The following is a 15,764-nucleotide window of genomic DNA, read 5'->3' on the forward strand; positions in this document are numbered from 1 at the left end:
GTACCTGCTGCCAGCATCGGACATGGGCTTCCAGAGGTTGCTGAGGCACAGCAAGCCTGCGGTTGTGGGCAGCAGGAGGGCACCACCACTGAGATTCTTCACCAGCTCTCATCTGTAGCTTTTCGAGACTCTTTCTATCCTTTTGCTCAGTGACACAGAAGCCTCCTCTGGCAAATAAAGTAAATGAGAAAATTAAAGAGAAACTGCCTAGAGATTTTTTTACTGTATGAAAATCCTGCCTGGTGATTGGCCACATAAGCCTGAGCGACAAGCTGGAGAGGAGAAAAAAGCAAACCTGCAGCTGTTTGGGATTAATGAACGTGTAACACAAACAGCGTCTTCATGAAAACAAATGAGCTTTAAAAAAAGCACTGAATACAAAATTCATGTGTGTTAATAAAATGAAGAAGCAGGAGTAAGATTTGTGTTTCCTGAAAGCATAAAAAAGCATTCAACCTAAAAAGAATATATGTGATATTTTGTGTTGTTTAGTCAGGATTATTAGCTAACACTAAGCTGTGCTATCAGTTGAAACACAAGCTTTTAATCTCTGGAAGCTTGAATTATTCTGAATATTTTTCGAAGTCTAAATTGGGTCATAAATGTTTTGGCAATTTCAGATTAGCAGCGTAGGGGGTGGAGGGCATTATAAAACATGCCATGTGATGGAACAGTTGAGTGCACTGATTACTAGGCTGCGCAAGTAGATAGAGCCAAGTGGGAGAGTGCCTTCACATCAGGAATGAGGAGTGCTGGCTCTGCGGTAAGAGTAAAATCCTGCACAGTGCCTGCCCATGCCATGCATGACTAGCTGATTATCTCGGTCCTTCATGGAGCCCTGTGTTCCCTCGGCAGATATTTTGAAACCGTCAGCTAGTTGAGGATCAGCCTTGTTCACTAGCAAAGGCTTGACAGTCTAACGGAACTGGAAAATACATCCTAAATAACTCCCGGGAAGGTCTAGAAAAGGTGTCCTTCGTGAATGCTACTCTGCTAAAGAGAAGGGAGAAAAACACAGATTGAGCATGAGAGAAAACGACCGGAAAAAGAATGAAAGGATTGTTGAGCGCCTGCATTTGTAGATCAGGAACACATTACATCAGAGTAAAATATTGAGATATGAAGGAAAAAAAAACCCCACACCCAAAACAGACATGATGCAAGAAACCAGGCTATTTAGCTTGCGTATTTTGTTAGCACAATCTCTATCTCGGGAGATGAGGTGGACTAAATAAGCTAAATAAAAAGCCTAGAACAGAAAAATAACTTAAAAAAAATAAAAACAATTATCTTCTTTAACACTAGTCTGTTTCCTCTCAAATATCATCCAATGTTTATGCATTATAACTTACAGAAAAATAGCAACAAGCACAGTCATTGAGAACAATATTCTAAAGACTTTTCTTGGTATTAAGTACACCTCATTAAGTTAACTTGCATTCTTCTGTCATCCCTGTAGCAGCTGAAACAAATTATTTCATGGAAATGTAACAATGATAAGGCCATTTTGCATGCATGTATTATCATGCAATCTTTTATTGCCCATTCACATTCAGATTCTTTTAGTGGATCCTCTCCCCTATTTAAACTACTTTTTACTTCTTGCAGACAAAGAAATAGTCCTTTTCTCTTACTTTTTCCCCTCAGTACTTTTGTAGTGTGTGCATGCTTTGTAAGCATTTATCTTCAAAACTTGTCTAAGTTGTGAGGGCGTGCTGTGATTGTTCCTAGGCAGAGGATGAAATGAAGATCAGAGTGGCTCTATTTTGAAGTCTTTGCTCATTTTGGATACTCAACCTTGAAAGAAATTCAGATCTGTCTTTTAATGAATATTTAACATTCTGTTCCCCTATACACACGGCTACAACAGTGACTGGTTTGAGCGTGTGACCTTTTTAACCCCAGGTTAAAAAGGTACTGCACAACAGTATGACTTTATAACCAAATTGTGTAGATAAACAGTGTTAAGACATGCACTTCCACTTGGTGTTTTTAGAGCTGTTTTCTCACACTGCAAGAATGTTAAGATTCTGGACCCCTTGATCCAGTGTTGTTTCTGGAGGGATGTTGCCTCATAGCATATATGAGGCTTGTAGAATTTGGCCTGTTTCATTTGCATCTGTCCAATTTTTTTAGCCTTGTTCTCTGTGAAAACCTATATAATTATTTAGTGCATGTTGTTACCTCTCCCTTTTTCCTAAACTACCTGCCTGCTCTTGCCTACTTTTCTTTTATCCATACCTCTCTGTTCCTGCTTGTCCCTATGTTCTGGTGTTCCAGATGCACAAGTGTTTCGCTCTCTCTGACTTTACTGAAAAGCAAGAAGAGACAGGTGATTGTAATGAGCCAGCGTTGTACATTACCATGCTTTTTTCCACAGCCCAGATAAAGTCTTCACAGGAAAAGAACCACTCAGTTTCTGCAACAGTGAGTGATGGAGAATCCTTACCGCAGGATGACCTGGAACAGTGACCATGCCCCGAGCTAGAACTGTTAGACCTACATCAATACCACCAAGTATTCAGAGAACACAGCTAAATTTCAACTGATCTCTTCTGAACGGTGGTGAAATGTGATTTTTTGAAAAGCAAAAGTACTTCATTAAATGTGGGAGAGTTTCCACGGGGCTGGATTAGAAATGTTAGAATAGGGTCATCCAACATGTTGAACTCCTGAGCAGTTCCAGTGTGGCTCTGCTGTGGCAGGACAGGTGGTTTGGTCAGTCCAGATCTGTAGCTGTGGAAGCAGTGATGCCGCAGTGATTGCTTAAGGCTGATGTTGCCAGATGATGTGGGATCCAAGCTGTAAACCCAACCCTGTTTAGCCCTGGCTGTCATAGAATGGGGGGATCCCTGGTGAGTTTTTGTCATGTCCAACCTGTGCACTGTTTGTAGGATTTCCCTTTCCCTCATGTCTCAGGTGTGTAATATTTATTGCATGGCTCTGAGCCACATGAAGATCTAGGGCTACTGCTCAAGAGGATAGAAAGGTTGGTCAGCCTGGTGCTGAGCCAACTGCTAAAATTGGCTGAAACGGTTTTAAGACTGAGCATATGATGGCTGACTTTCCCATAATTGTGTTTTGGAAAACAGCTGAATTGGTTCAGTTGCAGCTTTCAGAGAAGAATGTGGAAAATCTCAACTGGAAGTGTTCTCTTCAGCAAACACAAAAATAAGTAAACATGGAGCTTACCATCCAAGACTAAAGGAACAATTTTAACCTTCTCTAAAATGGTTGTGGCTTCTGTCACTATTATTATTCATTACTGAAATAGCCGTACTATTTTTTTCATCATTTAGACTCACTGATACAGTAGTTGACTTACTGCAAGCATTTAGCTGTATGTTGTTTTGCTACACACACTGCATTGTGCTGCTCAAAAATGCTGCAGAAAAAAGGTGATGCTTGATATTGGTCAGGTGTATAATGCCTTCTTAATTGGACTGTGATGAAATTTAATAATCTCAGAAGTAATTCTAATGTGTCAAGCTTTTCTTGAAAGTATGGGAAATAAAGGAGCTTTTTTACCTCCTGGGATAGATGATGTTTAATTAAGTTATTGTCTTTCTGGAAAATGAAGTCAGAGGAAGTAGTATCAGATGTGCTCAAAATGCTTACTGGTTTACTAGGTCAAATGGTGAAATAGTGTTTTGCTTTAGACACAGACAAGCTCTTGAGCTCTTACAGCACGTTTATTGTTCTTTTCTAGCTGCTCCATGTGATAATGTAATGTGGGGTGATTACTGAAGTTTTTATCTGGCAGATTACCCTGTTAACCTGGCACTCCAGTAAATTGTCATGTTCTAGCAAAAAGGCAGGACATTATGCAAAAGAGCGCTTCAGCACACAAATCTGTTCAGCACACAAGCACATTGTGGTTTTCATTTTATTTACTATTTTGTAGGATTGCATTGATGTGGGTTGGTGGGAAGGAGAACTCAATGGCAGACGAGGTGTGTTTCCAGATAACTTTGTCAAGCTTCTTCCTTCTGATTTTGAAAAAGAGGTAAGCAATGTAGTATTTCATTTTTGCTTCAGAATACAGAATGAAAGTGGAGTTGAAAGGAATTCTCTTTTGGATATGTGATTTTGACAAAGTTTTATTTCTAACTTAATAACAAAAAAACGTTAAACAAAACAAATTTCTGGGTTACAAAGCATCTATGAAGAGAACGTGTGGCACTCAAAGTCATATTATAGAGTTTCTTTGAAGGGTTTGATTGGCCCATCCAGTCAGTCTGCCTCCACTACATTGCTCTGAAAGCCCTCTGTCCTGCATCCTAAGTTTGAGGGAGAGAGGAACTGGAGGTCCCAGGGTAATCTGCTGAGTCAGGTGATGCAATGATGACCAGAACTGTTAACTTTTCTCCATTGTTTTTGTGTGGAATATGAAAAGTTAGCATACCACCTCCATGCTGATTGACAGCAGCCAAGCACTCTTCCAGAATGAAAAGGGTGAAATTTTAACTGTAAGATTTGAAAGACAACAGTGAGCTTTTGGTATCTCAGAGGCATGTTTCTTCACCTTTCTCAGAATTATTAAAAAAGAATTATTAAAACATCCATGCAGAAGCTTTTTCAGCTTCTAATTATTTGAAAGAGATGGCATTGTTATTTGCCAAACGATATTTAGAAATCCTGCAGCTTCCTGGAAGAAAGTAATGGATTACTTCCCCCAAAAGTCCATTCCATTTTTAGGAACGTTTTCAGTCATCACTGAGATATTACAAGCTTGCAATCAGGCTTTTGATGAGTATTTCACAGTGACAGTGTAAGCCTTCTGTCATAAAACCGAGACTTACTGACACTCAGCTTCAATCTTTGGCAATAAAATTGGATGCTGGAGGCAAAAATTAAATAACTCAGAAAGCTTAATAAAGCAACTATTAAACAACTCACAAAAGCTAGCATGATAATTATTGAAAATGAAGGTAGAAGAGCAGCAAAAACTGGGGGAGATGAAAACGCAATTCCATAGCAGAGTGGATATCCTGGCTTTAGGCCTAGTAATAAAAGAAGGTGATTTCCAGAAGAGGCAGAAACCATAAACCTTGAGACGTAGTGAACCTATTATAGAAGAAAAAGAATCTTTACTCGTATCCATTTTTTGGTGGTGAAATTTATTCAGTCTTTTTGAACTTATAAATTATATATCTTTAAGTGTTTTTTTCTTTAGAGTATGATGAATATAACTTGTAGAATAAATTAAATATTCAGACACTTAGAAATTGCAGCTAGGTTTGCTGTAAATGTGGAGAATAAAATTGTATTAATTTTTAAAATGGCACAGATCTGGCCACATGAGTAAGTAACTGGTAGGATTAGAGACTCTGTCTTTGCTTGAATCAGTGCTAAAAGGGAAGGAAATGGATACTTTTCCAGTGGTTTTGTCAGGTATTTTCTGATCCAGAAACCTTGGATTCCATCCCATGGTCTGAAAGTATTTGTTGCAGTAGTTCTCCTGCTTGTTGAACAAAAACTTGGGATCTTTCCCTGTCTCCTTGTTCAGTCCCCAATTTTCCAATCCCGATTCTTTTCCACCCATGGCTATTTGTCTCGGGCCTTTTCTATTCACTGCCTAGTCCCAGTCTCCACCTCTCAGGTGGTCTCAATGACAGGATTTTCCCCCGAGCTCACTACCCGAGTCTAAATCACCATCTGGATTTACTTTCTATCTCTACACCAAATTTCTTTATCCAGCTTGTTTTCCTCTCCCCTCTCGGTCTTTACCCCTGCTCTGTAGTTTTGTTCTCTTCTTGTCCAACCAATCCTTGTTTCCGTTCTGTTGGCTTCACTTCTAGTCTGTCTCCATCACTTTCTCGGTTATCTCATCCAGCCACAGACCCTTGTAACTCCTTCTTGCTTCTCCATGTTTCCCTCGGCAGTCTTAAGGCTCCTTCACGCTACCTCCTTTCTGATCTTTGTCTGCCTTTTTGAAACAACGTATGTCCCTCATTGGCTTCCAATTAAAGCCACTTCATCTAATGAACCATAGGATCCTTTCTCCTTTGTATTTATCTACATTAGTGTTTTAGTTTAATCAGGAGTGGGATTTGTAGTGACAAATGCCTCTCACTTGTCCACCTGCACTTGCTATACTTTGGTTTGTCTCAAAGACAGGTCTCGGGGACATCCTTTCAGATGAGAACTAAGCCAAAAGATGTGCTAAAGGAGTGCACCTCATGTATCTCGACTGCTGACGTATGGACAGTCAGTGGGATCAGGCTCACACCACTCCAGAATAAAACCCCAAATGTGTATATTGTGCTGTTGGATCCTCAGCACCAACTATTTCACTCTGCAGCCATTATCAACCAAACCTCCAACTGCTATCACAAGACATCCATTGTCCCCATCTTCTTTCCTTTCCACATTTTCCTGCACTTTTCTGCATTTAAAACTTGAACCGTGTTGCCTAAATTCTTGCAGAAGTGTCTCTGAGAGTATAAGGGACTCAGTGGTCATGGACAATGGCCCATGGCAGCCAGGCTACAGAAGCTCATTCTGAGCGCCGGAGTTCTTGGTCACACCTTTCTCAGGTTGATGACAGGAGGTGATGTGGTTAGGATAAGGTGGTAGGAGAAACCTGAGGTGTGCAGGATGGCAGCTTCAGAGATTTAAGCTGTTAGGCTTGCTCATTCTGTGCAAAACTGGTATTTTTTTTTTTTCTCCAGAAATGAATACATTTGCTAGATTTGAGAGAGATCCCCCAGGAAGGGTCAGTGGCAGGGACTCAGCTTTCACAGAAAACCTGCTCCCTGTCAACATTCGGACTAAGACTTGAGAGGTCTAAGACAGAGGCTGAACTAATTACTGCAAGTGGGCAAAACAATTGATCTTTCTTGAAAGTAGGTGAGCCATTTGGCAGATATATAGAAAATAATAGGGGGAAAAAATCAACATGAGTTTGATAGAAAATATCAACCTAAATGGTTGGTTGAAGTTTGGCAAAGCTATGCACATCTGGAAACATCATCTTACAGATACTTCCACAAGACAATAAACACTGTTGCATAGCCAGCAATGTAGTGACAGTGATTGTGATCAATTTGTAGCAAAGGAAATAAGGTCCTTCTCAGAAAAAAGGATGGACATTTGAAGAAAACAATTATTAATTTTTACTTAGGCTTTATTCTCAATAATTTTTTTTTTTTTTTTTTTTTTTTTTGTTAAGAATGAGAGTTAAGGTATGTCATTTGATCTGGCATGGTGCTCCATTTGTTTTTGTATACATTCCAAGATACATATGGTGAATGCCAGTATGGTACACACATTGACACGGAAGGAAAGCCACTCCTCCCCTAGCCTGCAGGTCAAGAGAAATGGTTCTGCTGCTGATTTGGTGGTCATGTTTCTCAGCCATACCATTACAGATCTATTAGGAAAATGGTCATAACAGAGAAGGTAAAAGTAAAAAGTACAGATTGGTTGGAATAATTTATTTCATTTCACCAAACATCTAAAACTCTGATAACTGTCTTTCACAATTGGATCTGTAAATGTATCACAGTAAGTGAATAAAATGTAACCTTTGCAGCATTTCCTGTATTCTGCATTTTTGCCCCATTTATAAGTCTGAAAAAACACACTTCAGGTTTTGCCACATCAAGCTGGTTTTTTTGTGTTTGTTTTTTCCAAAATGGGTTTGAATATTTACAAGATTAAATTTTAAATAAATAGGTTTCTTCAGTAAAACAAAGATCATGTATTTCTCTAATCTTAAGGCACATAAACTGGACTTTTTTTTTTTCCCTCAGCAGGACATTTCAATTGCAAAAGTAGAAAAACATCATTTTATTTGTCAATGCTATTTTCTCTCTTCAAATTCATTTTAATGAAGTTATTTCACGGGAAATATGTGACAGATCTGTAGTCTCAAGTCTTGCAATTATTAATGTTAAGCAATGTATGATTAACTCCAACCTTTGTATGAATGAGATTTACAGACATTTTTAAGCAGTCTGTTTTCTTCTGTTATTAAATTTTAGAGACCGAAGAAACCACCACCTCCATCAGCTCCTGTCATCAAACAAGGATCAGGTAAGGTGCAGCTGATTTTGTACAGCACGTGTCAGTGAGCACATCTCAGTCTAAATTAAGTTTATTCAAATTTATATAGAATTATCTATATCAAAATTGATAAGCAGGAGGTGTCTAGACAACAACTAATAAATCGGAATCAAATTGCAAAAAGATGATAACCCTGAAAGACTGTGGTGTGCTTTTTAAATGTATTGCAGGCAACCACCTGCACCATTTTAAAAGAATGTATTTTGCCCCTTAAACATGGTAATTTGGAGTGAGCCTGATACTTAAGTTTTTAAAAGTACTCGAGTTCTGTTCCTTGCCTGAAGTTGATTGTGCACATGCCTTTGCAGTATAGGCCCAATATGTTGGAGTCTAATAATACCTGCAGGAGGAAACTGCATTTACTTTACACCTACGGATCTGATTTATTCTAGAGATAAAGAGCTTTTCTGCACATCTGTAAGATAGTGTCAGAGAACTTGGCTGTAATACAGTGGCCTCTTCTGAGTTGCAATCTAGATCTTACAGATCTGCATGAACGCTGGAGCCAGCTGTCTCTAGGTTCTATGCCATAGTTAGGTTCTTGGTTTTCAATACTTTATAGCAATAAGTATAAAACTTGAAGGACTTATCCTGAACCTGGTTATGTAGACGATGGTGTTGCAAATGTATTAAGGGGCTGATTATGTTTTCCAAATGGATGAGTGCTAGCAAAGCTGGGTTTGGAATATGTTAGACTGAACTGTGTATAAATACTGAGGGCTGAAACCACTTTTATTTGTAGTTTTAAAACAAACTCGCAATACAAATTTTCAAAAGTGCCTGCATGATTTATTTTTTTCCATGAAAGTTAGAAACAGTTAAAGTATCTACACACTTGACAGTTCTGACCTCAGAAACCAAATTCATGTTCCATTTATGTAAAATCACAAATCACAAGGCATGGGATGCTCTCAGAGTTTTCATTTGTATTGCAGTTGTGGTGGAAACAATAACTATGGCTGGAATTCTTTAGTCCCTTAACTCCCGTTGGTTTGTTAAAATTCTGCAGCAGCACTACTGCTTCCCCCACTGTTGGCGCACATTAAAAAAACAGAATGAACACATCCAATCTAGCCAGATTATTTTTCTTGTCACTGTGGCCTGTTCCAGCTTTCAGTTCTTTAAAAAGTAAATTTTCCTATCCTAGAGTCTTGAGCTATTAATAGGAGAACAAGTTACACCAGTGTACAATTTACTGTGAATCAATAGGCTATAATTAACTAGTTTGAATTTGTCAGGGAGCTTTTTGACTACAGAATCGTGACTATAAATATTTGGTTTGCTTATTGACAGCCATGGTTTGTTCTTCACTCTGTCTTGAGACTCCTAAAAACATAGATTTGATTTTAAGATCAGTGAGAACAGTGTCCAGAGAGAGCAGTATAACTTTGCCATCTAGTGGTGGTTGCATACTAAAGAAGTCTTAGTGACAACTGACATTATAGCCTGACGTGTTTTGGAAAAGCTCTATAAAACATTAGGTTTCTTTCAATTTATAGTCCTATAATTAGAGAATAATACTTTTAATATGTTTGTACCTGTTTGCATTCAGTGCATTAGCTGCGTCACCGTAGCAGGGTAACGTGCCCATTTTCAGAAGGAAAAATGGATGCGTGAAGGATGCAGACAATTTGATTAAGGCCATCTTAAGTCTATGGCAAAGCCAAGGCTATTGCTGTTCTTTGTTTTCATAGCCAGTCTTTGACAAGTCCTGGCTGATTATGCACAAGAGTTTCTTCTGATATGTATTTAGAAGTCAAAATCAGCCTATATTTATTACCATCCTGACATCCTCTACTTTGTCACATTATCACTTTACTGAGATAACACTGTACTTTACCACATCCCCATGTCAGGCCTTACTGTTGATAGTAGGTAACAATTTCCAGTAATGTTTCTGCATATTTAACCAGTCATAGTGTGATGAATAAATTGAGAACTGTCAGTTGCAGCCTAAATAATTAAATATTAGTATCTTCTGATGCAGAGCATAAAATCATAGCAGAGAATTAGAACTGGTATTTGTAGTACAAGCGGTACATATGTAAAGGAGGTGTCTAGTTTGTATTATAGTATAGCTGGAAGTTTGGCTGTATTTCCAAATTCTGCACAGCAGTAGACTGCCAGGGCCGTCTGTGCTGGGCTACCTTACTAAGTAAGGTGAAAACTGGAGAACTAAAGTTAGGAGCACGAGTCCCTTACATAGTCATTGAAAAGCAGTAGGCATTTCACTGCGTCGCTGGGCTAGGCAATACAACTGTGTCTAGACTGGAAGGATGGGAATACTCTGTTGAGTCCCTCTGGGAGCTGGTATAGAGTTCACCAGAGCTTCCTTGCAGGTGACCTTCATCTGGCAGCAAAGGCAGGAGCATGGTGCCTGCCTGGGTACTGATTAATTTGGGGGTCACGACCCACGTAGGGAGTACACCTGAGCCTGGGAGCTCGTAAGTGTTCGTAGGCTCATTGTTTTAGACATGGCCTGAGAGTGTCCCTCTGTGTGTTAGTGATGACTGTTAATCTTACTGTAATTAGGTATATAGACTTGTGTCTCTTTTTTTTTTCTTGAACATAATAGTATGTGCAAAATTATCAATATGTTGACTGGTGCTTTGCGTAACTCGTGTTTAGAAAGGCTTTAATTGATTTCTAGCAACAGTTTCTCCTCTCAGGAGTGAAGTATTTTTCATAGAATCATTTGGGTTGGAAAAGACCCTTAAGATCATCGAGTCCAATTGTAAAATGGCAATTGAGTATTATTTATTGACATGATAAGTGACACAGTGTTGCCTGTCCAACAGCACAGTTATATAAAGAAACAATGGCCGGTGATCACCACTGATGAGCAATTTGCACTGATGAGTACTGATTTCTAGGAACCAGCTGCAGAAGAGCGTTGCAACAGCACATTCAGAAAATGTAAATGCACTTGAGAACTGCATATAATAGAACAGATTGAAGCAAAAAATTGCCCTGTGTTCCTGCCCTGCCTCCTCTGCTTTTCTTGGCTGTCATCTACTGTAATTTTTATTGAAATACTAATAGTGTTACCTAAAGCGGTTTTCAACACTGCTAAGTTGAAATGGCATTAGCACCTAGTAGTTAGCCAATGCAGCGAACCCAATGTCCAGTAAAGCATTTCTTGTAATACGGGGACTAGAAGATTGCATCTTGCATGTGCCAGGAAATTTTTGCAAAATCTTCCCGTTGTTGGTGCCACAAGTTCCCATATTCCTTATAGCAACAGAAGTCAGTATGTCAGGATCTCTAATACAGAGGCAGAAGGCAGAGGCTTACACCTCCAGGCCAAAAGCTGTCAATTAAAATAGTCATGCAGAATACTGTCAGTACTACTATTCTCATCCTTCTAATATGTGGAAGTGAACAGCTAGTACTAGAGGTGAAGAAGAGGGTGGGTTTAACTTAATGTAAAATAAGCCCTGTTTATTCATCTGTATTAAGTATTCCCTTGGCAGACGTGCCCGATTAATTGATTTATTCCTAATGATTCTCTGCACTGTTGAATTGCTCTTCAGTTAAGTACGTCTACAATGGTAAAGGATCTGTCCACATTTAAAATTCTGTAGTTATTTAATTTTTTTTTTTCACAGAATGGTCTGAAAGTGCCTGTTCTTTTGAGGTGCACTCTTTGGAAACTGTGAACTTAACTGTGAAAATATAAACATGCAATTGCTTTTTTGTCATTATGGTGTAAGCAAATACTTGAAAGTAGTTTTATGTTCAGTTTTAGCAAGACGTTTTCAAATTGGAGAATGTAAAAAGCCTAAGAAACTGCAGAATTAAATCTTAGTGGCCGTATATGCAGGTTTGTTGGCTTGTTCAGAATTCTAAATTTTCCTTTCTTTGACAGGTACCACAGATCGAAAGCATGAAATCAAAAAGGTACCTCCTGAAAGGCCAGAATGTCTTCCTAATCGAACAGAAGAAAAAGGTATGAAATGTGCTTTCCTGCCTGCTCTCTGCAGAGAGACAGGGGAAATGGAACCGATGCACATCCTCATTTCCCAGTCCCTGTTTTCATTAAGTGTATTGTTTGGATGTTTATTTCCCACTCTGATAGATCTGTGATGATATGCATTTTGGAAAGGATCTCATTGTTGCTTTTGGGCTAAGTTTAGGGTATTTGATTGTACCAATCCAGAGCTGTTAAGTACTTGCAGCCTCAACTGAAGTCAAGGGGAGATATGCTCTCAATACATAAAATGCTGTCTAAAGCTCTGTGCTCAGTAAAACCCAGGTCCTTGATCAAGTAAAATACCCCAGATTAGTGTGTATTTTTTTCTTAACTTCTCTATGCCTTGGTTCTGTAGGTAAAAGCAGGGTTGGTGGTTTTCCTGCATCACAGAGGGGTTTTGTGAAGATATAGTCATTAATGCTTATGAATCATGCCATTATCATAGTCACAAAAGTCATAGGCAAGCCTGTGAAGAAATGAAAAAGTTGTGTCTTCAAAGCCAGGTTTGAAGATTGCAAGAAATGGTGCACAGTACCACACAGAGCTGTGACAAGCAAATTAAACCTTTAATGGTTTCATTGTGTTCATTGTGCATTCTGAATAGTTTGGGGAAAATAGTTACATTGATTCTCTAATTGAAGATGGTGTCGAGTTTAAATGGACTATTAGATTGTACAGACAAGTTTGTTTATGGGATTTCTCAACTTTTAAGTATTCGAACTTGCAGTCTTTTAAAAGGCACGTGTATGCACATGACTAAATATATAATAAGCAGTTATAATTTAGTGCCAGAACATTCAGACTTTGCACCAAGATCTGTTTCTGCATACATGTCTTAGCAATCTGACAGGTGTTTTAGCACTTTCGTCTACGTATGTTTACTTTTGGTTATATGTACTACTTCTCGTGGTTGTCAATAAAACCCTTTGCTTTCCATTTTTGGATTTACAAAGCCAACTGTCAAAATGGTGGAGGAAGTTTAAATATGTTACTGTCCCAGGGTATAAATATCTGTAACTTTTCTAAATGTTGAAAAGAGGCCGTAGGAGCCATGCCTACATTTCTGGAGTACCAGGGAGCGGCAGGAATTGTTTGGTGTGGTGTGGCAACAGGGGTGGCACAGGAATGTTTTTTACGCTGCCTATCCCATCCCTCATACATAGTTTAGATTCTTGGACACTGACACAGTATAAATTTTCATAGGAGTAAGTGTGTAAAAATTACACAATAGGCTGGAAAAGCTTCAATGTTACAGAGTACCCAACGACTGCATCACCTGAAAGTGTACTGAAAAAGAGTATATGCCTGTGAACAACAGTCACTTACTGGACTATTCCAAATCTAATGTCGATTGTGTTGCTGGTGATTTACTCCATGGTCCTCTCAGACTGAAACCTAGAACCCATTAACCAATACCCCATAACATTCCCAATACCTCTTACGTGTATGCAGAGGTGTAATATTCATGACATATCCTAGACAGTGTTGTCAAGGGAAGTGGGGTGTTGACATAGTAGGACACAGAGAGCGAAACTTTGGTCCCTTTGAGAGTTTGGTCCTTTCTTTAAGAAGAATCAGGTTTCCTACAATGTGGCACACATGTTTACATATTTATTTTGTATTACGAATTTAGAGCATATTATTTACAAGAGTTATTCATGTGTGTTGTACTTTACATACTCACAGGCATTGTGTGTTTGGCATTGGATATTAGTATTGTGGTACTTCCTAACTGTGTATCATCAGTTCTGCAAATGATCCGGTTTTTCATTGGCAAGCTGAAAAATTCAGCTATAAGTCTGTGCTTAAAAACCTAAATTAAAGCTCTGATTTTTCTGAGGGGTTTACATCCTGCCAAACATCGCTAAATTGTAATGCCCTTATTTTCATTTAACTGTAGTGCACTTGAAATACACTTTTTTTTTTTACCCCAGAAATGGTATTTCTCTGTTTGTTCAAGAGATGTTAAGAATATCCAGCATAATTATCTTCGTGACCTTCTAACTTAATATTGTTTCATATTAGAATTTGATATAAGTTGTGCTCATGGGAAATTGTTCCATATGGTATGTAATTTTTTGCCATTTATTTTTTACACTCAGAAATCAGTAAGTTACTAAAATAAAAAATAGCATTCCCATTCAGACACTGCACACACATTTCGGCCATGAGGATTTGTAGGCAGAACAGTCAGGCAGGGCAAACAACTGATTTGTGGTAAATATGTTATTTCAAGTAAAGAATGATTTAGGACAGAAGTGGAGAGGAGATAAGCTTTTTCTTTGTATACAGTATATCTACAGTTGAAGATTTCTTGTTTAACTGTAGTGAGTGCAAATGGATTCCACTTAATAATATCCGTGTTCTTTTCTTCTGGAAATAATTGATTTAAAGAAAGATCAGAGAGAGAGCAAAAACAGTTAGACTTGCAGAAGCCTTCAGTTCCTGCTATACCTCCGAAGAAACCTCGGCCACCCAAAGCAAACTCTGTGAATAGACCTGGTACCTTGCCCCCGAGACGACCAGAAAGACCAGTTGTGCCTGTGACTCATACAAGGTATTGTTTCCCTCTGTCTAGTGCTTTTGGGATTAGTAGAAAAAACACACAGTTAAAGAATTTAGATTTTACTGTTAATGTCACAATTCATTTCACGGTAAACTGTATTTTAAGGAAAAAAAAAAAAAAGAAAAGCCTTCTAGTCATCTGGCTGGATCATGACTATCTTCTCAAGAATTAACAGTCTTAGACTGTTCATTACTAGTTCATTTTTACTGATGAACATACTGTTACTGAAACATCATAGAAACATGACACTGCAGAATACGTGGGAAATATCTGCATCGGTATGTTGCGCTGATGTTGACTTTCTTAGTTTACCTCAAATTATTCCAGCTTAGCCAGGGTACTAAGTCAGTGCAAAAGCTTGGATTGTACTGAGAAACAGCATTAGACAATGCAAATTTCAAATACTGTCAGCTTGGTTTCAGTCTGTTTTCTTTGATCATTTTAGATCAATTTTTAGCAAAATACATGTGCCACTGCAGAATACTGCTGTCAGGTATTTATGCTCTAATCTTGGTTGTATTCTATAGTTACATGATGCTCTTTATCAGAGGTGGTTACAGCCTTTGAGGAGCACTGAGAAATTGGACTTGCCAACACAACTCCATTTAATCTTTGCTAGAGTTTTGATAAGTAGAGGATGCAGAAATTAAAGGCTTCGCCTGTAGTCCTCATCAAGTCTAGATGGCTACATTAGTCATCAGCATCTGTGTTGTGCACTGTAGACTTCCTTTATGTGTAGTGAATAGAAATAGGTGAAAACTGGAAAAAAGCAGTTGCCTAAAATAGGCAAGCTGCACATCTTGCAGAAATACTAGAATATAGGCATAGAAATAATTTTACTATTGTACTGTTAGAAAAATTAGCTGCCATTGAACTACTGGAGTTCAAATGTACTAATGGTGAATTAAATACCAGAATGGAGTATAGGGTAGAGTGGAATAAAATAGAAATCCTAGGCGTTGATTCCCCTCATTCCTCCACATATGGTTCATTAAACAAATGCTCTCAGTGTGAAATCTGAGACACATAAAATAAAAAAACAGTGCCTGCCTTGTGCTGCCAGTTTCATCTTACTGAAGTGCTTTGGCTGTGCATCTCTGAGAACTTACTCTTCTATCCAGGTGCTACTGCCACAGCTTCTTTTGGACTCCTTGG

General features: G+C 38.5%; 1 protein-coding gene across 4 annotated transcripts in view; it reads left to right on the forward strand.

Annotated features, from left to right (window-relative positions):
* The window catches only part of SH3KBP1 (SH3 domain containing kinase binding protein 1), a 234,139-nt gene that overhangs the window by 193,937 nt on the left and 24,438 nt on the right, over positions 1-15,764 (forward strand). For all 4 annotated transcript variants that reach the window (XM_075521489.1, XM_075521479.1, XM_075521461.1 and 1 more), the window contains 4 exons: positions 3,905-4,006; positions 7,989-8,040; positions 11,939-12,019; positions 14,438-14,600. In XM_075521489.1, coding sequence (XP_075377604.1) covers positions 3,905-4,006; positions 7,989-8,040; positions 11,939-12,019; positions 14,438-14,600 — 398 coding nt within the window. The remainder of the gene's footprint in view (positions 1-3,904; positions 4,007-7,988; positions 8,041-11,938; positions 12,020-14,437; positions 14,601-15,764) is intronic.

The sequence above is a fragment of the Mycteria americana genome, chromosome 1, assembly GCF_035582795.1.
Source record: "Mycteria americana isolate JAX WOST 10 ecotype Jacksonville Zoo and Gardens chromosome 1, USCA_MyAme_1.0, whole genome shotgun sequence".
NCBI classification, from domain to species: domain Eukaryota; kingdom Metazoa; phylum Chordata; class Aves; order Ciconiiformes; family Ciconiidae; genus Mycteria; species Mycteria americana.